Consider the following 25,756-nt stretch of genomic DNA (forward strand, 5'->3'; position numbering starts at 1 on the left):
TGCTTTTTACAGAAGGTTACAGGAATGGTCATCTGGGCAGTTTGGAGTGTGATATGACCTACAGAATCAAGTGACCATGGACCAAATCCGAACTAGTTCTAGGGTTTTTATGTCCTTTCTCTTGAGTATTCAAGTGACACGTTTGCTTCGGATGAAATCTTGAATGATAGTCTTTGGATGAAGGGGGAGGTGAGTTTGAGAAGGTATTTTGAGTTCCTAAGATACCATGATCTAAAACACTGCAAAGTAGCTATCAGCATCCCAGCTCACTTTTCTTTTACTATATATTCATTTTCACTGAGCTGAATAAAATTGTAAATTCTGTAGCACAGAGGAGTTGAGGGGCTAGGGAGCTGAGGATCAAGCAAACTGAATTTGGACATTTTAACTTGAATGTGTATAAAGACAGATCCAGTTGAAATCTCTCCACCCTCACATCTCCCCACAACTCCCCCAAAATAAAATAATTTAAAACTGTATTGATTTTATAAATAATATTGGTGAGCACCACCATATTACCAGTAACATTAGTAAAACTAGGATGCAGCTAATGTAACACATATGACAGTATTTTGGGGGAAATCTCACTGTAGAGAGATGAGTTATATGCTGTCACTTAAATTTTTAACATATTTAAGCTGAGCATTTGTACATAGAGGAATTTTCTTTAAAATAAACCCAAGAAAGACATTATTTTTTTCATAACAGAATTTTAAATTAACTGTTCGTTTTGGAATAACTCTGGATTTACAGAGAGATTGGAAAGATAGTACAGAGTCTTTCCAGGTACACTTCACCCAATTTCTCAAGTTATCTTATTAATTTTTATAATAAGAAAAAGGCTCCATTTTATAAAGAATGGAATCTAAGTAGACATGACTACTAAATAATGTGGTATCCTGGAAGGAATCCTGGAACAGAAAAAGGACATTAAGTTAAAACTAAGGGACTCGAAATATACTGTGAACAGTAGTTACTAACAGTGATGAATCAGCGTGAACTCATTAATTGTAATAAACGGACTAAACTAAGATGTTAATAATAGACTAAAGTGGCTGTTGAGTATATAAGAACTGTGAATTGTCTTTGCCATGTTTCTCTAAATCTAAAATTTTAAAATAAAAAGGTTAGTTTCAAAAGTGTCACCTTCCCAAAAAACGAACTTAATATATATATTCATTCAATATCTACTCTGCCCTCAGCACTTCTGCTCAGTGTTACAAGCCTCAGTTCTTTGTGGATTCACACGGTACATCAGAAAACATCCTTTGAGTTTCTGCTGTGTTCCTGACCCTGCTGCACCAACATTGGACACGGTGCCAGCGCCTAGGGTCTCTGGTCTGCTCAGCGCAGCGGACAGCACAGCCTGGGATAAGACTGCAGTGGAGATGGAAGTCGTGGGCCTGGGCAACCAGGGGCTGGGGGTGGACTGACGTCAAGTGTCACTAGTACAAAGTGGCTAACTCTGAGACAGAAGACATGCACCAAAACCAAAGGAAGTTTAAACAAATATCTGACAGTTAGAAGGCAATAGCAAAGGTATACGATGTTCAAAAGAAAGAAGAGTCATGAGAACAATTATATCCAATGGTGACTCATTACCTGTAGGACTCGGAAGCACAGGATTGCTGCTCCCAGTGGAAATCAAGTCCTTACATAGAAAACTGACGTGAGGAAGGAAAACACTAAGAATGTAACCTGTAGCATAGGCAGAAAACCCTTTGACGTAAATTCCAGAAATGTTTTTTTTTTATCTGTCTCCTAAAATAAAGGAAATAAAAGAAAAAATTAACAAATTAGACCTAATTAAACTTAAAAACTTTTGCACAGTGAAGGAAATCATCAACAAAACAAAAAGACAACCTACTGAATGGGAAAAGGTATCTACAAATGATATGATTCATAAGGGATTACTATCCAAGATATATAAACAGCTAATATAACTCAATATAAAAAAAATAATTGGATTAAAAATAGGAAGAACTGAGTAGATACCTTGCCAAAGAGGAAATGCAGATGGCCAACAGGCAAATGAACAAATGCTCAACATCACTGGTTATCAGGGAAATACAAATCAAAACCACAGTAAGATATCACCTCCCGCCTGTCAGAATGGCCATCATCAAAAAGTCTACAAAAAGCAAAAGTTGGCGAGGGTGTGGGAAAAAGGGAACCCTCACACACTGTTGGCGGGAATGTAGATTGGTGCAGGCACTGTGGAAAAAAACTAGGGAGCTTTCTCAAAACAGTGAAAGTAGAACTGTGACGTGATCCAGCAATTCCACGCCTGGATGTGTATCTGGAAAAAAAAACCACAGAACAAAGCAAACACTAATTTGAAAAAAAAAGATACATGCATCCCAGTGTTCATAGCAGCATTGTTTGTAACAGCAAAATACGGAAGCAACCCGACTGTCCCAGCACCAATAAATGGATAAGGGAGGTGTGGTACATATATAGTAGAGTATTACTCAGCCAGAAAAAAGAATGAAATAATGCCATTTGCAGCCACACGGAGGGTACTGTGCTAAGTGAAATAAGTCAGAAAGAGAAAGACAAATACTGTATGATGTCACTAATATGTGGAATCTTAAAAATTCCACAAACTAGTGAAGATAACAAGAAAGAAGCAGGCTTAGAGAAGAGAAATCGACAACAAACCATTGGTTATTTGTGGGGGTGGGGGAGCGGGAGGTGTAAGACAGGCTCAAGGATATATCCTACAACACGAGGAACACTGCCAGTATGTTATAATAACTAAATGGACTGTAGCCTCTAGAACTATATAAAAAATTAAAAACAGGGAACAATTATAAGCTGCAAGAACAAAAAAGTAGTACTTCTGTTCTTCTGGGTGAGAAGCTGATCTTGACTAAAATTGCACATCCAGGTCTGCTCTCATTTCATCATCCTTTTACCTACTACGTGCAGGGAATTATCTTTAAGTTAGAGGTACAAAAAATTAGAGAAGATTCAAAGAACCAAAAGAGGCACAAAAATGGAAACTAAATGCCATTGTAAAAGCCATGAAATTGCTTAGTACCGAAGAAAAGATTTTATCTTCCTAACCTTCCAGCGATGGAAAGGTTATTATCAAAAGGGCAGTGATATGGTCTCTTTTTTGTTTGCTTAATGATTTCTGCTCAAATTTTTATTTCTTTTCTTCTGCTTACTTCATTTTTAATCATTTTTATTTTTATTATATTAGTTTTGGCTGCGCTGGGTCTTTGCTGCTGTGCATCGGCTTTCTCCCGTTGCAATGGATGAGGGCTGCCCTTCCCTGCAGGGCGCGGTTTCTCATCGTGCTGGCTTCTCTTGTTCGGAGCAGAGGCTCTCGGCACGCAGGCTTCAGCAGCTGTAGCGCAGGCTCCGTAGTTGTGGTTCACGGCTTCAGTTGCTTCTCGGCATGTGGGATCTTCCCAGCCCGGGGATCGAACCTGCGTCCCCCGCACTGGCAGGCAGGTTCTTATCCACTGCACCACCAGGGAGGTCCAATATGGCCTTTTAAATAGAGGCAGAGGAGAAAGCCTTAAATTTAGCAAAATTAAGCATAAGAGGAAACTTTCTAGTTAAAAAAATTAAACAATGACTTTAAAGTCAATAATAGGAGGAAGCTGCTCTCTTTGATTTAGGCAGATATCCTGCCCTTTGTTGGAAGTCTAGAAACAGATCACTGTTTCCAGCTATTCAGGTAAATAGGGTACTGTTTAGTTTGAATATGATATTAGATACTAACAACATTTTAGCAATTCTGTGAAATATCAGTGACTGTTTTGTGATCCTAACATATAAATATGGCAGTAGATCTGGACTTGGATTCCCAAAGGGAAATTAAATCCATCGAAAGCAAAGAAGAATCCCAGCTGGCAGAAGCAGCACTTGACAGATTCAAATAAGACAGGTTTTCCTGTAATATATTCTGTTCTGAACCTTTGTTTCAGTTTTAACATTTCTATTTCTTTAAAGTCTATTCCAGCCAGTCCACCTGCATCAAACGAATAATAGCTTTTCATAAGTAATAACCGCTTTTTTTCTGTGCGTAGATAATAGGAGCGGCCCATCTTTAGGAGCAACGTTTTTTCTGTAGACTCAGGCTCCTCTTACTTTTTTTCATGGGAATTAATTACTGGGTGCTTTCAGAGCTTTGCTTTTATATACTACATATATTGTAGGCACACTATGTCCTTAGCATTTGTTTCCGTTTATAAAGAATACAATTAACCTTTTTAATGTTTAGTTCAGTCACAATTAAAGCTCCCCTAATGGTTAGGGATTGGTCTTTCCAAGGCTGAGAAGGTGTTTTTAATTATTCATTCCTCCGTTTGTTTCTTATAGCAGCCTCAGCTGTGCTTTATTATTCAAAGGTTAATGCAAACTGAGACGTGGGTAAATTAAATCGGCTTGGCAGCCAGCAGCCCCCAGTGTTAGCAGACCCCGGAAGATGGAGATGGGCGATGAAAATTACTTCTACCACAGCAGCACTGCCAAAAGCAGAACCCCGACACCCCTCAAAGGAAGCCCACGTCGACGGGAACTATTAAGGGATCCTGCAAATTGGTGGTTCTTAAGTAACGCATCTTCAGTAAAATCTGTGTTTGTTTTGCTTACAAAGAGAAAAGGCAGTGGCCGAAATCCGAAAGATAATCATAGCTTCTGTTGAAAATGGATGTAGATGCCATGACTAATGAACTTTGTATAAGAGTAAATCAGCAAGTTGGGAAAGATGGTTTAGATGATCTTATTTGCAAGACAGAAATAGAAACACCGGGTAGAGAACAAACATGTGGACACCAAGCTGGGAAGGAGGGTGGGATGAACTGGGAGGTTGGGGTTGACATCTATGCACCACTGATACTGTGTATAAAGTAGGTAACTAATGGGAACCTACTGTATAGCACAAGGCACTCCACTCAGCGCTCCGCGATGACCTAAATGGAAAGGAAAGCCATAAAAGAGGGGATATATGTGTGTGTGTAGCTGATTCACTTTGCTGTACAGCAGGAGCTAACCCAACATTGTAAAGCAACTACACTCCAATAAAAATTCACTTTAAAAAAAAGAGTAAATCAGCAACCTGAGTGTTGGAAGTCACTTCTGTAAATGTTTTACAAGGGCTGATGGCAGAATCTCCCAAGAAAATGAGGGCATTCTGGACTGACTGACCTTAGACAGCTGAGCAGTGTGGACATGTCGTAACCTGACCCCAGGAGCCAAGCAGGGAGCAAAGTGTTTCCAGAGCTTCTCATTTGCTTCCCTTTGAAGAATGTGTGTTCTTTTCAGCTACGGATTGAGAATTTTATAGACTCCTAAGGATGCCCGATGGCCGTAAGGGCTCAGATGACGTAGGGGTGAGATTCTGTGAGCACAGCAGACGTGGAAGAGGAGCTTCTGAGCCTTCTGTCGTTGCTCCTCCACCAGGCTGTCGCGTGTGGCTGGCCACTTAAATTCACTCTAGATAAGTCTCTAAGTGAAGTCGCTCGGTCGTGGCCGACTGTTTGCAACCCCATGGACTACCAGGCTCCTCCATCCATGGGATTTTTCCAGGCAAGAGTACTGGAGTGGGCTGTCATTTCGAGGTGACCATGCTAAGTAAAGTAAATCAGAGAAAGACAAATAGCAAATGTTATCACTCATACCTGGAATCTAATTTTTTTTTAATGATACAAATGAACTTTTTTAACAAAACAGAAAGAGACTCACATACTTAGAAAGCAACTGTGTGATTACCAAAGCGGGGAGGTGAGGGAAGCGTAAACGAGGAGGTTGGGATTTACACATACATATAAAACAGAGAACCAGCGGGACCTGCTGTGTGGCATAGGGAACTCTGCTTAATATTCCGGAAAAGAATAGGTATTGATATATGTTTAGCTGAACCACTTTGCTGTACACAAGAAACCAGCACAACATTGTAAATCAACTATATGCAGATACAAGTATAAAAGACCTTCATCCCCGGCTGGGGAAGGGCCTGAGGCAGGAGCCCCCAGAGCCCAGTCAGGCCCCCCGTTTCCTCTGCATGGAGCCACTTTCCTGATTTTACTCCCTGGGACCACAAGCTCCTCTGTCTTCTCATCTTTACTGATGGGACGAAAGGGAAGAATGACAGATGATGAGATCTGTGCAGGTCACTGAAAATCTGAATTTTTTTTAAGCACAAGCTTTCTTTCATGACAGCCACTGTAGAGTAGTAGGCATCTGGGTTTATGAGATTTAATAGGGGTTTAAGGAGGAGAGAAGTAGGTGGCATCATCTCAGTTGAGGCTCATCATCCCGTGGCACCAAGTTGTGGCGAAGGTTAAAAGAAGATGATGCTTCTGAAAGGCTTCGTGAACTCTCTAAAGCTGTCCAGAGGGAAAAGAGTGTTAAACCCTAACTAAATATTGCTATAGGAAGATTGTTAACTAAGTTGCTAAGTATTTGTCGGAGGTTGGGATTTACACGTTTTCTGTGAGCGTGACGGCTCCTCTGCTTTTCGCCGGTCCCCGTCTGTCCGTGTAGCCAGTTCCCGTCTCTGCAGCAGAAGCGTGGGGGGCTCTGCTGGCGCCCGCAGTCCCTTACCAGGGCCGCCACCCGCTCGTCTCTCCCGCGTTCAGTCTGCGCTGAGCCCGGCTGTCAGAGCGCTGGGTGGAAAGGAGAACAGCTTTTGAATGAGGCCATCCGGGGTGTGAGACTCAGTTTCAGCATTTACCGTATAACCTTGGGCGAGCCCCTGACCTCCTCTGAGCCTGAGTTTCCGTTAAGGGTAAGTTCACAGAGTGTCAATAATTTGAAGGAATTTATATTAAGGATAATAGTTACCACTTGTAAAACACCCGCTCTTTACCAGGAGCTGTACTTGACACTTCATGTGTATTTAATTCTTAGGACAGCCCCACAAAGTAAATAGCGTTCCCTCGTGTAAAGCGGTATGGAGCAGGCCTGGCACGGCGATCATCCTCTGTCAGGGGGTTTCGTTGTGTGATCCCCACTCAGAAACTTCGTCGGTGTCAGCCTTTAATGTCCATACCGCTCGCCCGCAGCTCTTTCTCTAAACGTAGGTTCTGTTCGGTGGACCTGCCACTGGTGCTGCTCTGAGGTGTAGTGAAGTGAAGGTTGCTCAGTCGTGTCTGACTCTTTGTGACCCCATGGACTATCCAGTCCATGGGATTCTCCAGGCCAGAACACTGGAGTGGGTAGCCTTTCCCTTCTCCAGGGGATCTTCCCAACCCAGCAATCGAACCCAGGTCTCCCGCATTGCAGGCGGATTCTTTACCAGCTGAGCCGCCAGGGAAGCTGCTCTCTGGACCACACTTTGAGACCCTCAGTGAGTCCATAACCCGTGATGGTTACTCAGGAGAGATGAAGGGGTGGCGGCCCAGGTAAGGGACTGTGGGCGCCAGCAGAGCTCCCAGCACTTCTGCTGGAGCGACGGGAACTGGCTGCACGGACAGCCCCACGTGCTGCTCAGTTCTTAGTGGGTTGGTCTTCAGTGGGACCCAGGCATTTTTAAGTTCCAGAAGCAGTTCAAGCTTTTTTTAAAAAGCACTAGATTCCCCTTATTCTCATCCCCTCTTTATTCACTAAACGTGTGTATGTGTTCAGTCGCTCAGTTGTGTCCCACTCTTTGCAACCCCATGGACTGTAGCCCACCAGACTCCTCTGTCCATGGGATTCTCCAGGCAAGAATACTGGAGTGGGTTGCCGTGCCCTCCTCCAGGGGATCTTCCTGACCCAAGGATCGAACCCACATCTTTTGCATCTCCTGACTTGGCAGGCAGACTCTTAACCACTTCACCACCTGGGCAGCCCATATGTGGAGCTTCTTGGTTGAATCTCTGGAGGGAGCAGAGAGATTAGTGATGGAAGCCTGCAGCTTCCAGGAGCATCATTAGAAAACCCCTCGTCCCCAGATCCCAGGTGCTGTCACAGCATTGAAGGCCCTCCACTGCCTCAGCCCGGGCCCCGGCGTGTCTGCTGTCCTCCCGACAGGGAGCCCGCTTTCCCCTCCCTGCTTTTCACTCCTTTCCTCCCTTTCACCTGCCACGTCCCCTGCCCGTGGAAATCGCCTTTATCTTTCACACAGTATGTGGCAGAGGCAGAATTCAGGTCTGGCTGTGTCCCTCTGAAGCCGTCTCCTGTACCACTGTGCTGTCTTAATAGCCTAGTGTTCTATACGGGTGTGTATTATTTTTCAACAAACACTTCTTCAGTCTCTCTGTGTGCGGTTTACTTTTGCCATGAGTCTTTTTTAAATATTTTAGTTTCTTTCTGGCTGTGCAGGGACTTCGCTGCTCCGCACAGGGTTTCTCTAGCTGCGGTGGGTGGGGGATCCAGTCTAGTTGCAACGCTCAAGTGAAGTTTCTCACTGTGAGCCTCTCCTCTGGTGGTTTCTCTCGTTGCGGAGCACAGGCTCCAGCGTGTGCAGGCTTCAGTAGTTGCAGCTCCCTGGCTGCAGGTCACAGAGTCAGTAGTTGGGGCACGCGGGCTTAGCTGCTCCATGGCATGTGGGATCTTCCCAGCCCAGGGATCGAACCCATGTCTCCTGCATTGACTGGCGGACCCTTTACCACGGAGCCACCGGGGGAGTGTGCCATTAGTGTTTTGGTTGATTTGTTTCCTCTCCTCTGGGCTAACCTTGGCCTCCAGGCAGCGGGTGAAAGACAGTGGTGACCATGGCTCTTAGGGCACATGGCAGCGTCAGGGACACAGGGACAAGCACGCAGGTTGCAGGGAATCACGGCCAGTTTACTTTTTTGGAATCAATTAGGCAGCTCCTTGAAGCAGTTGTTGCTCACCATTTTCCTGTGGAAGAAACAAAGATAGTCTCAGCCAGTGAGAAATGTATCCAGTATATAGGAGGTATCTAACCTACTTGAACGTAGAAGGCAATGGCACCCCACTCCAGTGTTCTTGCCTGGAGAATCCCATGGACGGAGGAGCCTTGTGGGCTGCAGTCCGTGGGGGTCACTAAGAGTCAGACATGACTGAGCGACTTCACTTTCACTTTTCACTTTCATGCATTAGAGAAGGAAATGACAACCCACTCCAGTGTTCTTGCCTGGAGAATCCCAGGGACAGGGGAGCCTGGTGGGCTGCCGTCTATGGGATCGTGCAGAGTCAGACACGACTAAAGCGACTTAGCAGCAGCAGCAGCAGCAACCTACTTGAGAAAAAAACTTACCTTGATGGTAACTCTATACAAATAAACACATAAATCTTAGCTCCCCTAAGAATCATTAAGCGTCCTCAAGTTCTGCCCTGTCTTAAGGTTCAGGTAGAATTTAAATGTCAGAAAGTCATAAAGCTGCCTTTGAAATGATACCAGGGAATCTTACATTGTGTCGCCTTCAGTGGTAACATGTTGGAGAATTGCAACATTTTGAGAAGGATTTGGCTCCCTGAAAACTGCGCCTGGACAGTGGCGGCTCGTCTGTTTGTCACGGGCTTGTTTAACCTGCACATAAGACCCGGAGACACATTAGAGCTCTCCAACCTTCCGGCCTCACTCTTGGCAGTGGGGTGGAGATCTTACATAATAAAGACGCAGTACTTGTCTTGTGGGCTAGCTCCTAAATTGTTCTCACAGTGCAGATAAGACAGGCTAATTCTGGAGGCCCGGGGACCTTGAGAGCTTTCATTTCTCACACAGACTAGAGAAAATGCACCAGAATTGAGGAGGTGGCGACAAAAGCAGGGTGACAAGAAATGGTAGGTCCCCTAAAGAGATGAAGCGAGTCCTCAAGGATCACTATTTCTCCTTTGAAAAAATTTAGAAAGAGAGAGAGAAGGTGGTAGCTGAAAGAAAAATGGCTGTTTACCAGACCTCTGGATCTACCTGAAACCCGCCCAGGATGCGGAGTACAAGGAAGTCCAGGGCTTGCCCGGTGGCCCAGTGGTTAGGAATCCACCCCGCAGGGCGGGGGCACCGGTCCCACCCCTGGTCCAGGAAGACCCTCATGTGGGGGCAGCTGAGCGCCTGCACCCCGATACTGAGCCCACGGGCTGCAGCCCCCGACGCCTGAGCCTCCAGAGCCGGCGCTCCCCAGCAGGAGAGGCCTGCACAGCACAGCGGGAGAAGGCCCCGCCACAGGCGGGAAATACAGACAGAAGTCAACCTGTTAAAGAAGGGAAATCCAGATGTCGGTCTCGCTGTCTGGTCTCCTGCCTTGAGCAGAGCAGTTCACGGCCACAGGGACCACGTGGCTTTTCCGGCTGAGTTGTGTCTGACCCGCAGCGGTGAGTGGTAAGGGCTCTCACTGGGGTCAGAGGCTCCGTGTTCTTCTCTAGGTGTGGGCTGGGGCAAAGCACTCCACTTTTCTGACCCTTCATTTTATCACCTTTAAAATGAAGGCTTCGAAACTGAAGTGGTCCCCCGTGGGAGAAGACCTTTCTCATTTTTTCAAATTATTTCCTCCCCACCCCCAACGCCCTTAGCGATGCTAAGAATCGCTGCTGCAATGGATCATTTCTTCTTCAAGGAGAGAGTACATCGAAAAAGACTCAAAAAGATTGAGACTAACTCCATCACCTTATTGCTAGAGTCCTCTCAGCTCATGTAGGATTAAAAATTCTATAATTCAGTATTCTAAGTAACGCTGATTGATTTTATGCCTGATCGTCTCAGTGGGTGGAATTCCAATCCCATTCTAGTGCTGGCTTCTGTGTGATGAAAAAGATGAACTTTTGATACATGGTTTCCAAAGTTTTTGTGATTCTGTTTCTAACAACCCGCACATATAAAATAAGATGCGCTTCTTTTTGACTCTGTAACATATCTTTGTGCGTACAAGTGAATGTGTCCTGCGGAAATTAGCTTAGAGTAGAAACCAAGAATATAGGGAGAATACACAGTTTTTTCTCTGAGCCCTTCCTTCCTGCTTCCCAATGTCTCTGCTGTTACCTGCTATTTCATCTTTATGTCTCTTAAAATTACTTCTGTTACAAAGTTGTGCACTCAGTGTCATATATCACATATTAGGAGAAATAAACACACACACACTCCTGCAAGAGTGTGCCTTCTTCGGTAACTTCTAGGAGGTTAGTTTTTGACCTAACATACTATCTTGCTAGCTCCTGCACGCCCTGGGAAAAGGAAGTGCTATGATTCTTCAGCAGGAGTTATTTTGCACTGTTAACAAAAGACCCAAGGTAGATGATAGTGGTGACTTGTAAGCTTTGGTAAACAGATAAGTTAGAGACGCTGCCCTGGTGGCTCAGTGGTGAAGAATCTGCCGCCAGCGTAGGAACTGTTGTTTGGTCGCTCAGTCACGTCCGACTCTGCGACCCCATGGACCCCAGCACTCCAGGCCTCCCTGTCCGTCACCATCCCCCGGAGTTTGCTCAGACTCATGTCCATTGAATCAGTGATGCCATATGACCATCTTATCCTCTGTTGCCCCCTTCTCCTCCTGCCTTCAATCTTTCCCAGCATCAGGGTCTTTTCTAATGAGTTGGCTCTTAGCATCACATGGTCAGGTATTCAAGTTTCATCTTCAGCATCCGTCCTTCCAATGAATATTCAGGGTTGATTTCCTTTAGGAGGGACTGGTTGGATCTCCTTGCAGTCCAAGGGACTCTCAAGAGTCTTCTCCAACTCCACAGTTCAAAAGCATCAATGCAGGATACGTGGTTTCAGTTGCTGGGTCAGAAATATCCCCTGGAGAAGGAAACGGCAACCCACTCCAGTATTCCTGCCTGGGAAATCCCGTTGACAGAGGAGCCTGGCAGGCTTCCAGTCCATGGGGTCACCAACTAAACTACAACAACTGCAGTCAAATGAATTTTTTCCCATGTAGCTGCCATCCTGGCTTATTTTCTCAGCACCGTCTCGACGATCAGGGATTCCCCTTCACCATGAGAGTGAGTTCTTCTTTCCTGTAATCCAGATAATGTTGTTTCTTAACTCTTCTTCTTTCCCCAGTAGTAAAGGCCCCATAAATAACTTTTTATAATGCCATGTTTGCATAGAACATTACCCCTGCCTTTAGGGGTAAAGAAGATGCCTTGGAGGAGAAGGCAGTTAAGACCTAAAGGACAAATAGGATGGTCAGACCCACAGACCATCTTCTCCAAAAGCTCCCCAAAGAGCCCAGACCCCACGGAGTTTCTGCAAGTGGTTCCAGTATGGTTGGAGGATGGACTTGGAGGAAAGGGGAGTACAGAGAATCCGGTCAGAAAAGTCAGCTAGAGCCAGATCTTCATGGAAGACTTTGCGTGTGCCTGAGGAATTGAGAAGCCAGAGAAACAGGGAAACACGATCCCATTTAGAAGGTTTTCTGGAGATTGTCCATTCTTCCCTTTAGTGAAAGGATGGGAGGAAAGCAAGACTGGAAGCAGGGAAATCACAGAGGATGCTGCTGCCACCGTGAAAGTGACAGAGGATACAGCCAGGAGACAGATCAGAAAGATACTAGAAGTAGGACTCAACAGGCTCTGCGGAACTTAGAGGTGACGGAAGAAGCCAGACTTCCCTGTCCATCGCCAACTCCTGAAGCTTACTCAAACTCATGTCCATTGAGCCGATGATACCATCCAACCATCTCATCCTCTGTCGTCCCCTTCTCCTCCCACCTTCAATTTCTCCCAGCATCAGAATCTTTTCCAATGAGTCAGTTCTTCGCATCATGTGGCCAAAGTTTTGGAGTTTCAGCTTCAGCATCAGTCCTTCCAATGAATATTCAGGACTGATTTCTTTTAGTATGGACTGGTTGGATCTCCTTGCTGTCCAGGGGACTCTCAAGATAGCAAAAATTAATACATCGTAAATCAATTACACGACAAAATAAAGCTTGGTCCAGATTGACTCTCAGGTTTCTGATCAGGTTAAAGATTCCATCGGTGTTTGGCAGGTTGATCATCAAAGGTGGACGATGAGACCACCATGTGGGAGGTGAGAAAACAAGGTGATGGAGGGTAGGGCCCCGAAGGAGGCAGATTGAGGAGGAGGAAGATGATCGCCGTTATTTGTACACGGTCTCAGTAGCCTGTTTTCTAGTCCTGGGGTCTTGAAACCTTTATTAGAAAACCATCAGGCAATTAACCTTTGGAGTGTGTTGGTGCATTTCTGTACCACCCGCAGGCGGAACTGCGACCACAGTAGCAGCTCACATTTGGAGGCTTACTGTTTGGGCCCTTCTCAGCCCATTTCCCAAGCTCTGTGAGTGCAGTTCTACTGAAATTTTACATTTCAGGTTGGTGCTGTAATGGCCCCATTTTACAGATGAGAAAACTAAGGCATAGAGAGATGACATATTTGCCCAGGGTCAAGTAGGTGTCCAGCCTTCCCCAATGGCTCAGCGAGTAAAGAATCCACCCGTAATGCATAAGACACAGGAGACGTGGGCTCCATCCCTGGGTTGGGAAGATCCCCTGGAGAAGGAAATGGCACCCCACTCCAGTATTCCTGTCTGGAGAACCCCATGGACAGAGGAGCCTGGCGGACTGCAGTCCAAAGGATTGCGGAGTCGGCCGTGACTGAGCGACTGAGCACACACAGGTGCCCATATAGTGAGATGAGATGCAGCCGCGGCTGAGATGCAGACGGACCGTCTGGCGTGGAGCCTGCCCACCAGCGTCAGCCCTGCTCTGCGCTGCAGGAGTCTTCTGGCGCCAGCCTCTATCTGACCAGTTTACCGAAACACTCTGCAGCATCTGATGCTCGCTTTTCTGATCCAGCCAAGGGGTCTAAAAGCCCATTCTTCCACTTTGTATAGATCCTGACGTATTAAATGCATCCCCGTCGCTGTGGGTCTGCACTATGAGTGTGTGTGACCACTAGCCACGTGGACCTATTTGGATTTAAATTTGCTGAAACTAAGTGAGGTTTCAGATCCACGTCCTCATTCTCACTGGCCTCATTGCAAGTGCCAAATGACCACGTGTAGCTGATGGTTACCACACCAGATCAGGATGAAAACTAGAACATTCCCACCATCACAGAAAGTAGATTCAAGGCAGTTCTGTTGAATAGAAATATAATATGAAGCACATGTGTAATTTAAAATTTTATAGTAGCCACATTTAAAAAAGTAAGAAGAGGTAAGTGAAATTAATTTTAACGTATCTTGGCCCAGTGTACTCCAAATATTATTTCAGCATGTAATGAAGAATAAGCAATGATATATTTCACTTTCTTTTGCATTGTCATCAAAGTTTGGTATTTATTTTTTTTTTTTTTTTTTTCTAAAAAATAAAACACAGTAATTTTTACAACTCATTTAATGGCAACTGGTCATCATCAAACTAGCAATGGTTATCTTCAAAAGTTATCACACTAGCTGTGCTACCATTTCTCAAGGTTGATCAGATACCTAGAGTCACAGACATTTCCCACAGATGATGCGTCATGTAAATCAGACTTGGTTTATCACCAGCATTTATAAAACCAGACCTAGGCAAAGAACTAGGTCTGGGGACACATGCATGGTCTTAATATAGCGAATGTTTAGCCTGCCCTGATTGGTATTTATTTTATTTTTACAACGTATCTTGTTTTTTACTGGTATTTTAAAAACTTTTTTTTGCACTGTAACTTCTTTTTTCCTTTATTTTTATTGAGATATAGCTGATTTACAATATTATATAAATTTCAGGTGTACAACATAGTGGTTCACAATTTATAAAGGATATCCTCCATTTATAGTTATTATAAAATGTTGGCTATATTTCCTGTGCTGTACAATATATTCTTTTTAAGTTTTTTTAATTTTAAATGCAATTTTTAAAGGTTACTTTCCATTCACAGTTATTACAAGACATTGGCTTATGTTCCCCATGTTGTACTGTAACCCTTGAGCCTGTCTTACACCAAATAGTTTGTACCTCCCACTCCCCCACCGCTGTATTGTCCCCTGACCTCTGGTATAACTAGTTTGTTCTCTATATCTATTAGTCTGCTTCTGTTTTGTAATATTAACCAGTTTGTATTATTTTTTAGATTCCACATATATGTGAGATCTACAGCATTTCTCTCTCTCTCTGACTTAATTCACTTAGTATAATGCCCTCTAAGTCCTTCCATGTTGCTGCAAATGGCAACACTTCACTCGTTTTTATGGCGGAGTAATATTCCATTGTGTACATGTACCACGTCTGCTTTATCCATTCCTCTGTTGATGGACAGTTAGGTTGCTCCCATTATCTTGGCAATTATAAATAATGACACTATGAATACTGGGGTGCATGGATCTTTTTGAACTGGTGTTTTTGTTTTTTTGTTCAGCTATATACCCAGGCATCTGGCATCTGGTCCCATCACTCCATGGGAAATAGATGGGAAAACAGTGGAAACAGTGTCAGACTTTATTTTTTTTGGGCTCCAGAATCACTGCTGATGGTGACTGCAGCCATAAAATTAAAAGACGCTTACTCCTTGGAAGGAAGGTTATGGCCAACCTAGATAGCATATTTAAAAGCAGAGACATTACTTTGCCAACAAAAGTCCGTCTAGTCAAGGCTATGGTTTTTCCAGTGGTCATGTATGGATGTGAGAGTTGGACGGTGAAGAAAGCTGAGCGCCGCAGAATTGATGCTTTTGAGCTGTGGTGTTGGAGAAGACTCCTGAGAGTCCCTTGGACTGCAAGGAGATCCAACCAGTCCATCCTAAAGGAGATCAATCCTAGGTGTTCATTGGAAGGTCTGATGTTGAAGCTGAAACTCCAATACTTTGGCCACCTCATGCGAGGGGTTGACTCATTGGAAAAGCCCCTAATGCTGGGTAGGATTGGGGGCGGGAGGAGAAGGGGACGACAGAGGATAAGATGGTTGGATGGCATCACCGACTCGATGAACATGGGTTTGGGTAGACTCCGGGAGTTGGTGATGGACAGAGAGGCCTGGCGTGCTGCAGTTCATGGGGTCGCAGAGAGTCGGACACGACTGAGCGACTGAACTGAACTGATATACCCAGGAGTAGAATTGCTGGATGGAAGGGTGGTTCTAGCTCCTGAGAAATCTCCACGTACTGGTTTTGCACAGCGGCTGCCCTGCACACAGCAGTGTACAACTGTTCCCCCTCCTCTGCTTCGTCACTCACATTTGCTAGCTTTTGAGATGCATCCTTTTTCCTCCCCAACATTTCTTCTTGGGGTTTACATACACACATCACACAAGATAGATAATCAACAAAGACCTACTCTCTAGCGCAGTGATCCCTCTTCAGTCTTCTGTGATAACCTATATGGGAAAAGAATCGGAAAAAGGTGAATATGTGCATATGTGTAACTGAGTCACTTTGCTGTACACCTGAAACTAACACAACATTGTAAATCAACTATACTGCAATGAAATTTTTAAAAATATGAACAGTAAAAATAAAGCACCAATCTGTTTTTCAGATAGTTTGTCACTGCTAGTATTTTCTCAAAAAGGCACATTTTGGCAGCATGAACCAACTCAGAGTGATATTGTTAACGGAGTTGTTTAATCTACTGTTAATGACTTCAAAGAAGCAGTAAAATTTGGAGTTCTGACTGAGAGCCAGATAAAACCTGGAACAGGCATAAATGGAATATACATTATCTACAGACACTGTCCACTTTCTGAAGTACCTCCTGCCCTCTGCTTTCGAGTTCCTTCTTTGGAGGCACAGTTTGGTGACTCCTTAATTAGCTTACATTATATAACTAGCTGTGATGACCATTCTTGGAAAATTATCTTAAAATGTCTCAAAGGGACTCATAAATTACGTCTTCGGATTTGGGAGCTGTGTCTCTGCTCCTTGTTTCCTAGCTGGGTGCTCTCCTCTTTGCATTTTTTTAATTAAATTTCTTCACTTACCTTGAAGTAGTGTTGTAAATACAAACCTATAATTTACTCGACTTTTAAGTCCTTCCTTCTAATAAACTTATCTGTTTGTGTTGGATCTAAGAAACTGTTAGTCGCTGAGTCGTATCTGACTCTGTGCAACCCCATGGACTATAGCCCACCAGACGCCTCTGTCCATAGGATTCTCCAGGCAAGAATCTGGAGTGGGTTGCCATTCCCTTCTCCAGGGGATCTTCCCAACCCAGGGATCGAACCCTCGTCTCTTGCATTGCAGATTCTTTATAGTCTGAGCCACCTGGGAAGCCCGTATTTTTTAAATTAAATTTCTTCCTCTCCCTTGAAGTAATGTTGTAACTACAAACCTATAATTTACTCTACTTTTAAGCCCTTCCTTGTAATAAACTTATCTATTCGTTTTGGGTCTAATTATAGCTCGGGACATAACTGTGTGTATTATTTATCTGAATGAGTGAGCTTGTCTGGCAACAAGATGCTGTTGTTGGCGAAGTTTCACTGTCATCAGACCTGAATATTCTGTCTGCACCTCACTGTCCAGGCCGGTGGTCAGATGGGGTGGGAAGGCTAGACCCCAGTCCTTTGAATTTTATTTCAGTACTTGGCAGTGAACTTGGCTAACTGTGATTTTATTTTTTGTATTTAAATAAGAGAAATCAAAGCCTTGAAATAAAATTAACCCCTCCTTCAGATCTGTTTCCTCCCATCACCCCCTCCACCTCTCCCACGTCCCTTGCATAGCTGCCGTCTTGAATTTAGGTGTGTTTTTCCAGCTCATTTCTTGAAAGACACCGACACAGATATGTATCCATAAATGATATGAAATATTTTTTTATGTCTCTAGTTCCTAGAGTAGGACCACACAGTACGTGCAACTTACTGTTCTCACATGGCAACTTGGTCGGCTTTTTCTGCATACTTAATGTGAAAAATTGATACAGATCTAAGAACATATTAATGTCTAATACCTAAGGAACTTATGAAACCTAGTAATAAAACAGAGAGCTCCTGAATCCATCCTGAGAAGTAGAGCCTCACCGGAACCACTGAAGCTGCTCCTGAGTTCTGCTTTTCCAGCCCCTGATTCCGCCCAGGAAACGCGTCTCCGGAACTTTGAGGGTTTGTCCCTCGCCAGTTTCCTGTCTTGTTTGTGTTTATACTTTGTAGAAATAGTATTATATGGTGCATATTCCTTCTATACTTGCTTTTTGTATTCATTAGGATATTCGTAGATTTCTCAGTGTCGGTTTATATATTTTCATTGCTGTGTAGTATTCCTTTGGGTGAATTTACACATTTTTCTATCAGTGGGCATTTGTGTCACTACATGATTTTGCCGTTTCATAACTTACCTTGGTGAGTATTTTCTGGACACGAGAATTCCGTCCATTGTATATGATCCTAGTTTATGGCTTGCCTTGTCACTCTCTTGAGTCAAACTGTAAAGCTTTTGACTTTTGCACTTAAGTGCTTAATCCGTCTACAACAGAGGTTCCTGTGTTTGCATGCCAAGTGGTTTCAGTCATGTCTGCCTCTCTGTGACCCCATGGACTGCAGCCCACCAGGCTGCTCTGTGCATAGGATTCTCCAGGCAAGAACACTGGAGTGGGTTGCCATGCCCCCCTCCAGGGGGTCTTCCTGACCCAGGGATTGAACCCGCGTCTCGTTAAGTCTCCTACATTCGCAGGCAGGTTCTTTACCACTAGTGCCATCTGGTTGAGGTAGAAATTCAGTTTCTCTGTTGTCCAAAGACAAAACTGTTTTCTCAGCCCCATCAGTCCCAACATATATCAGATTTTCATTTGTGTGTAGAAAAGTTTGAGGAGCTTCATTGATGTCCCAAAAGCATTCTAGAATCAATGTGTCAAGTTTTGTTTTTTAAAAATCTGTTGGACTTTTGACTAGAATTACATTGAATCAAGGAAAAATCGACATCCCCAGGGTCCTGGGTCTTCTTACCTATATTTAATTTCCTTGAGTGTATTTCAAAATGTTTTAATAGTTTTCTCCATAAAAATCTTATATATTTTTCCTGAACTCTATTCATAAGTTCCTTGTATTTTTAATACTGTTGTAAAAAGTATTTTAAAATGCATTTTCTAATTTTGTTGGTGTGTTGAAATGCAGTTGATTTTTGTCTATTGATCTTATATCCTGCTACTATGGTAAACTTTTATTAAATTTAATAAATCGTATGTAGATTTGGGTAGCTTTCTTCTGTATACATAAATACCATAAATACCAACCACTTTATTTCTTCCATCCCAGTCCATAAATATTTTGTTTTTCAACTTATGTCTTTCATGCTTTGATGGATATGAGTTCTAGTATAGGAATGATTAGAAATGGATTTAGTGGGCATCTTTGTCATGAGCCTCAATTTTTAAAGCATGTGCATTTAATATTTTACCACTGAATATACAGTTACTATGAGGTTTTTGGTATATGCTTTTTACCAAGTTAAAGAAGTTTCTTACTATTCTTATTTTGCTAGTTTTTTCATGAATAGCTGTCATTAAAATTTATTGAGTGCTTTTTCTGCACCTATTGTGATTGTCGTTTTTTCTACTTTAATGTGTTGTAAGTAAATTACATTAATAATTTGCTGTTATTAAACTATCCTTGCATTCCCAGAATAATCCCAAATTGGTTAAAATGCATGCTTTTTTGGCGTTGTTTAATCTGTCACTATACAAAACTATTCCATCATTATTGACTGTATTTCCCACTCTGTACGTTTCATACCTGTGACTCATTTACTTTGTAACTGCAAGTTTGTCCCGCTGAATCACCCGCCCTGCTTCTCTCATCTACCTCCCCCTCCTCCCGTTGGCAGCCACCTGTCTGCTCTCTGTCTCCTCCCCCTCCTCCCGTTGGCAGCCACCTGTCTGCTCTCTGTCCGTGAGTCTGTCCTCTTTCCATACTCGTGTTCTTCTGTTGTGTTTTCAAGATTCCGCACGTCAGTGAGATCCTGTGGCAGCTGCCTTTCTGTGTCTGACTCGTTTCACTCAGCGCCGCGCCCTCGAGGTCATCCTGCTGTCCCGACTGGCGAGACTGCCATTTTTATGGCTCAGTAATACTATATATTACAGAGGAGCCTGGTGGGCTGCTGTATATGGGGTTGCACAGAGGCGGACACGACTAAAGCGACTTAGCAGCAGCAGCAGCAGCAATACTATATATATATACACACACACACACACACACCCCACGTTTTCTTCTATATTTATACATAAATTTACTTTTATATAATATATAATAGTATTATATATGTGCTGTATACTAAGTCACTTCAGTCATGTCCAACTCTTTGCGACCCCATGGCTTATACCCTGCCAGGCTCTTCTGTCCGTGCAATTCTCCAGGCAAGAATACTGGAGTGGGTTACCATGCCTTCTTCCAGGAGATTTTCCTGACGTAGGGCTCAAACCCACGTCTCTTATGTCTCATGCATTGCAGGCAGGTTCTTTACCACTAGCGCCACCTGGGAAGCCCCATATTATATTATTATTTATATATATATGCACATCTTCTGGGTATGTATCCAAAGAAATGAAAACAGTAATTTGAAAAGAATATGCATCCCAGTGTTCACTGCAGCATTGCTTATTATGGCCAACATACGAAAGCTATATATGTATATGTATATATATATATATCATATATATATATATATATCATAGATGAAGTGAAGTGGAATGTTAGTCGCTCAGTCGTGTCCGACTCTTTGTGACCCCATGGGCTGCAGCCCACCAGGCTCCTCTGTCCATGGAATTCTCCAGGCAAGAACACTGGAGTGGAGAGCTGTTCCTTTCTCCAGGGGATTTTCCCAACCCAGGGACCAAACCAGGCAGATTCTTTACAGCCTGAGCCACCGGGGAACCCATGTCATAGATACAACGCCTATATATATATATAAAATACTATGCCACACGTTCTTTATCCACTCATTACTGACGGACACTTAGGTCACTTTTGTGTCTTGGCCACTGTAAGCAGTGCTGCACTGAACACTGGGATGCATATTCTTTTCAAATTACTGTTTTCATTTCTTTGGATACATACCCAGAAGTGAAATTGTTGGACTGTATGGTAGTTCTGCTTCCAGTTTTCTGAGGAATCTCCATACTGTTTCCACAGTGGCGGCACCCATTTACATTCAGACCACGAGTGCAGAAGGGCTCCCTTTTTCTCTTCACATCCTTATCAACACTTGTTAGTTGTTGTCTGTTTGATGATCGCCACTCTGACGGGTGTGAGATGATACCTCATTGTGGTTTTGATTTGCATTTTGTGATTAGTGATGTTGACCGTCTTTTCAGGTGCTTGTTGGCCGTGGTATGTCTTCTTTGGAGAAATGTCTGTTTAGGTCCCCTGCCCACTTTTTAACAGGTTGTCTGTTTTTTATGTTGAGATGTATGAGTTCTTTGTGTACTCTAGATATTATCCCGTTAACAAATTTGTCATTTGCGAATACCTTCTCCCATTCATAGGCTGCTTTTTCATTTCAAAGATAGTTTCCTTCACTTGCAAAAGCTGTTTAGTTTGATGTAGTCCTATTTGTTCATTTTTGCTTTTGTTCCCCTAGCCTGAGAGACATATCCCCAAGAATGTTGCTGAGACAGACGTCAAAGAGTGTACTGCATTTGTTTTTTTCTAGGATTTTTATGAGTTCAGGGCTTACATTGAAGTCTTTAATCCATTGTGAGTTTAATGGTATACGTGGTGTGAGAAAGTAGTTTGGTTTGATTCTTGCGTGTAGCTGGCCAGTTTTTCCAACACCATTTATTGAAGAGGCTGTCTGTTCCCTATTGTATTGATGTATCCTTCCTCCTTTGTCATAGATAATGATGCGTGCTTTTTCGGTCTCCTGCTCAACAATGAAATTGTTGTAGATACGAACTAATTTCAAAATATGAAAGAAGACAAATCTTTGTTGGCAATAAAATCTTCTCAAGCACCTTAGCAGGACTGCCCACTTGGCTGCAGGGTGTGAGGGCATTTCTGGCTGGTGTGGCAGGAAGAACAGTGGAGGGCTTCATTATAATCTCACTTTGCCTTCTGTGAGTCTGGAAGAAAGGACAGTCCAGTTGACTCGCGTGGGTCTTCTTTTCCTCTGTGAGTTTCTCTGCCACTGGGGAACATAGGTTTGCTGCCAGCAGCCGCGTGGCTTCCCTCGCCCGGCTGTTATTCCAGCAGCAGCAACTGACAAATGCTTATTTACTGAGTACCAAAAACAAGGCAGAACCTGTTCCTCGGAGAACTTCCAGAGAGGGATGGAAAAAGCAAATAGTTACAAAGCACAGGTATAAAACAAAATGATGCACCCTGTCTTCTACAGACCACACTAGCGGGACGCTGGGGGCATTAGCAGGGAATCTTCAGGTGGAGCGAGAAAAGAAGATTCAGATGTGATAACTTGAGCTGAGTCTTATGAATGATGACCATTTCCTAATCTCCATCAACCTCATTGGTGCTCTTGGTTAACAAAAGGATTAGACTATTTTTTTTCTCTAGCATTCCTTCTAACTTTAAAAATTTATCTCTTTGACCCTATACCACCCTTTCAGGGTCTCAGAAATAATTTTATGCTTTATTAAACATTTTGCTCCAGTAAAAATTAATTTAAAAATTTTGCTCCTGCTTCTGGTCTGTGTTCCTTGGAGTCTTTTGTTTCATAGGTTTAAGGTTATGAATGGCAAAACGGAACTTATTGGTTCTGTATTATTTAGTGATACCAACATATTTCATTTATAGAATACTGACGATATTGACTAGTGAATCCTCATTTGGAATTAACCTATTAACTTTGGTTTGTTTTCTATGGAATGGCTCAATTTATTGTTATCATAAATAGATATTTTTACAATTCCAAGCTTTATATCATCTCTAAGCACATTTCATTTGTATGTCTTATTTCAGTGCTGGACCCAAAGGAGACAACATTTATGAATGGAGGTCAACTATATTGGGACCCCCAGGATCTGTCTATGAAGGAGGGGTGTTCTTTCTTGACATAACCTTTTCACCTGACTATCCGTTTAAACCCCCCAAGGTCAGTATGACGTATTCATCCATTTTTAGCTATATGTATTATCGCTTATTTTTATATATATATATATATATATATATATACATATTCTTCAGTATGCACACCTAGGGATGCATGTCTATTCTGTTAGCATAGACAACGTCCCAGGACTGATTGTATGTAAATGGAAAATCATTGTTTATTCCCTCACCCCAGCCTTTGACGCACGCCTCATTGTTCTTTCTCATCCTTTCTCGTCTCGCCTTTTTCTGTGGTGTATGTTTTGAGGTAGCATAAGACAGCCTGTTAATGGATGGAAGTAGCAGACAGGATGAGCTGGTGCCAGCCCCAGAGCCAGGAGATCCAGGCGTGGCCTGGGCTGAGGGAGCCCCTCCAGGAGCGGGCCGAGGGCACCGGCCGTGAGCCCCGAGTCTTGGTGCCTCCGCAGCTCAGCTGCCCACGGGAGGTGCACACACATTAGATGAAGGTGTGACCCAGAGACTGAACAATCGTGTCAGGAAAATTCAGTAAAGGAGAATTTGTATTTGCCCATTAATAAAAATGATGGGCTGGTGAAAAGTCATACATAAACAACTAAAGAAAGGCTGGGAGTCCAGCATTGTCAGGACATGGGTGATGAAATTCACTTAGGATGCGATTATTTCCTTTAAGCATTCTTCACATTACTTCCTCTGCATGTAAGTCAAACATTTGATGACTTTAAACTCATTCCCTTTTGAAAGATTTTATTTTAGATTTTGGAGCATCGTTGGTCGACAGTGTTGTGTTAGTTTCAGGCGTGCAGCAAGGTGATTCAGTTATCCACATCCATGTGTCTATTCGTTTGCAAATTCCTGTCCCATGTAGGTTATCACAGAATGTTGAGCAGAGTTCCCTGCACTCTGCAGGAGGTCCCTGTTGGTTATCTATTCTAAATATAGTAGTCTCTCTCCACTTTGGAAATGAAAAGACCCAGAGAAGGTTGACTGTCTCTGTTGGCCACCGAGACAGAATTCTCATTTGACCCGGCTTCACTTCTGAACGTTGTGGGTTGGAGTAAACAGCAGAGCTCGGCCTAGACCTTCCGCGTGGCTTCCCGGGGTCCCCTCCCTGGCTCCCATGCCTCTTCTATTTTCCTTCTCTTCCTTCCTTTCCACTGAGCCTCGGCTACTATTTTGGTGTCAAAGCGAGAAGTAATGACTATCATTTTGCCAAATAGGAGAGCCACGCACAGAGAAACTAGGTAACCTGCCCAGCATATCCTAACAACGTCAGGACTGAAGCCAGGACGTCATACAGGACATCTTTTCCAGGATGCCAGAGCTGGCGGCACCGGGCCCCCAGGGCTGTGCTTGGTCAGTTTTCAGTGATGAAGCCACAGTACGACTGACCTTTATTTCCTCCTTTTAATGGGTGGGAACCGTGCGGCCTTCTCTTGTCCTTTGCACCAGCCCCCGAGTCGTCTGCGTACCTGTCACTCTGCCAGGGACATGAGGACCTTCAGTAACAGAGATGCCGATGGGCAAGGGAGCGGGGGACTCGGATGAGGCAGTTGTGCTGCTCAGGAGCCTGATACAGTCTGTTTTATGAAACGCGCATCTCAGAAAAGCATGGGCATTCCCAGCTTCCGCAGGACAGGAGTGTGTCGGTCAAAGCAAGGAGGGAAAGAGGGTAGGTCTGACAGTTCCATTTCTGAAAAGGCGTCCTAGATGGCCTCGGAGGATGGGCCAAAACCAACAGGATGCAATGGAAACAGCTCAGTGGGAAGTATGTCATTGAAAATCAGACCGAGGTCCTGATACGGAACAGGAAATGGAAACTTGCTTTGTTTCCATATAAATAAAAATGTGTGGGCTTCTGACTGAGTACAGTTCTGTGGGAACTGGAGGGTCCTGAGACCTTAAATAGACACTCTTAGGGGCACAGTCTCTGGAACTCTGAGCGGGCCATGCAGTGCCTGCAATGCCTCATTCACTTCCGAGCTCTTGTTTTTAGGAGGGCACACAGGAGTAAGCTGGGGAGGGAAAGAGTTCTTCGCATTCTGGAGTTTTCTCCACTGGGTCAAGCTCTGTAGTGGCAGCCACGTGCCAAGCCGTCCCTCCTCCAAACACCCTAGTAAGACTTGGATGTTCCCTTTCACAGAGGAGAGAACTTACATGAGGCTTAGAGAGGTTTTCTAATAATAAGCAACCAGGAATCTACTGAACTTGGCCTCTGGGGACCATGTAACTTTCCACTGAATTATACATAGTTACCCTGGAGATGTTTACTAGGAAAAATAGGTCCTGGGAGGAATGTGATAGCTGTCCTTTGATGTGCATGGCGTGGGTCGGGTTAGACTGGCTTCTGGGTGACTGGATGGGACAAAAATAGACGGAGCGGGTGTCAGTCACAGGAAGCAGATTTCGATTCCCTGGGGGGAAGACCTGACCCATCGCGGGACAGTCTGCTTCTGAATAGCCCTACCTCTGAGAAAGGGCTTCCCTTTCCTGGGAGTGCTCAAAGCAAGCAGCTGAACTGGAACCTGTCAAGAAGACTGCCAGAAAAAAATTAAATCCCTCCAGCGGATAAATCTGCTTAGACAATCCATGAGGACAAAGAAAAATCAAACTTTGGGTATTGAATCATCATTTAAGTGCACGTGTACTAGAAACCTGTAGGAAGTTTTAAAAGAAATTGTCACCAGCTAATTTGTCAGTTTTAGAAGTCAGATTTTGTGGACAGAAGTATGACTTGAAGGGGGAAAGTTGGCATGTGTCTTGAAAGCTTTTCACTAAGACAGACTTACTAATAATTTGGAACCACGCCCACCCTTTCAAGTCTCATGTTGCTCTAAATAGTCCATATCTGGGGTTAAGTCTTGTTTTAGGTGGCACTAGTGGTAAAGAACCCGCCTGCCAATGCAGGAGACATAAGAGACGAGGGTTCGATCCCTGGGTCAGGAAGATCCCCTGGAGGAGGGCA

General features: G+C 43.8%; 1 protein-coding gene and 1 pseudogene across 3 annotated transcripts in view; one reads left to right on the forward strand and one right to left on the reverse strand.

Annotated features, from left to right (window-relative positions):
* LOC145517812 (ubiquitin-conjugating enzyme E2 E2) overlaps positions 1-25,756 on the forward strand; it is a 362,107-nt gene that overhangs the window by 256,641 nt on the left and 79,710 nt on the right. For all 3 annotated transcript variants that reach the window (XM_081520991.1, XM_081520989.1, XM_081520990.1), the window contains one exon: positions 22,684-22,816. In XM_081520991.1, coding sequence (XP_081377117.1) covers positions 22,684-22,816 — 133 coding nt within the window. The remainder of the gene's footprint in view (positions 1-22,683; positions 22,817-25,756) is intronic.
* LOC145519309 (small nucleolar RNA SNORA72) lies at positions 14,343-14,463 on the reverse strand (annotated as a pseudogene).

The sequence above is a fragment of the Giraffa tippelskirchi genome, chromosome 8 (assembly GCF_054371585.1).
Source record: "Giraffa tippelskirchi isolate mGirTip1 chromosome 8, T2T-mGirTip1v1.2.pri, whole genome shotgun sequence".
Classification (NCBI taxonomy): Eukaryota; Metazoa; Chordata; class Mammalia; order Artiodactyla; family Giraffidae; genus Giraffa; species Giraffa tippelskirchi.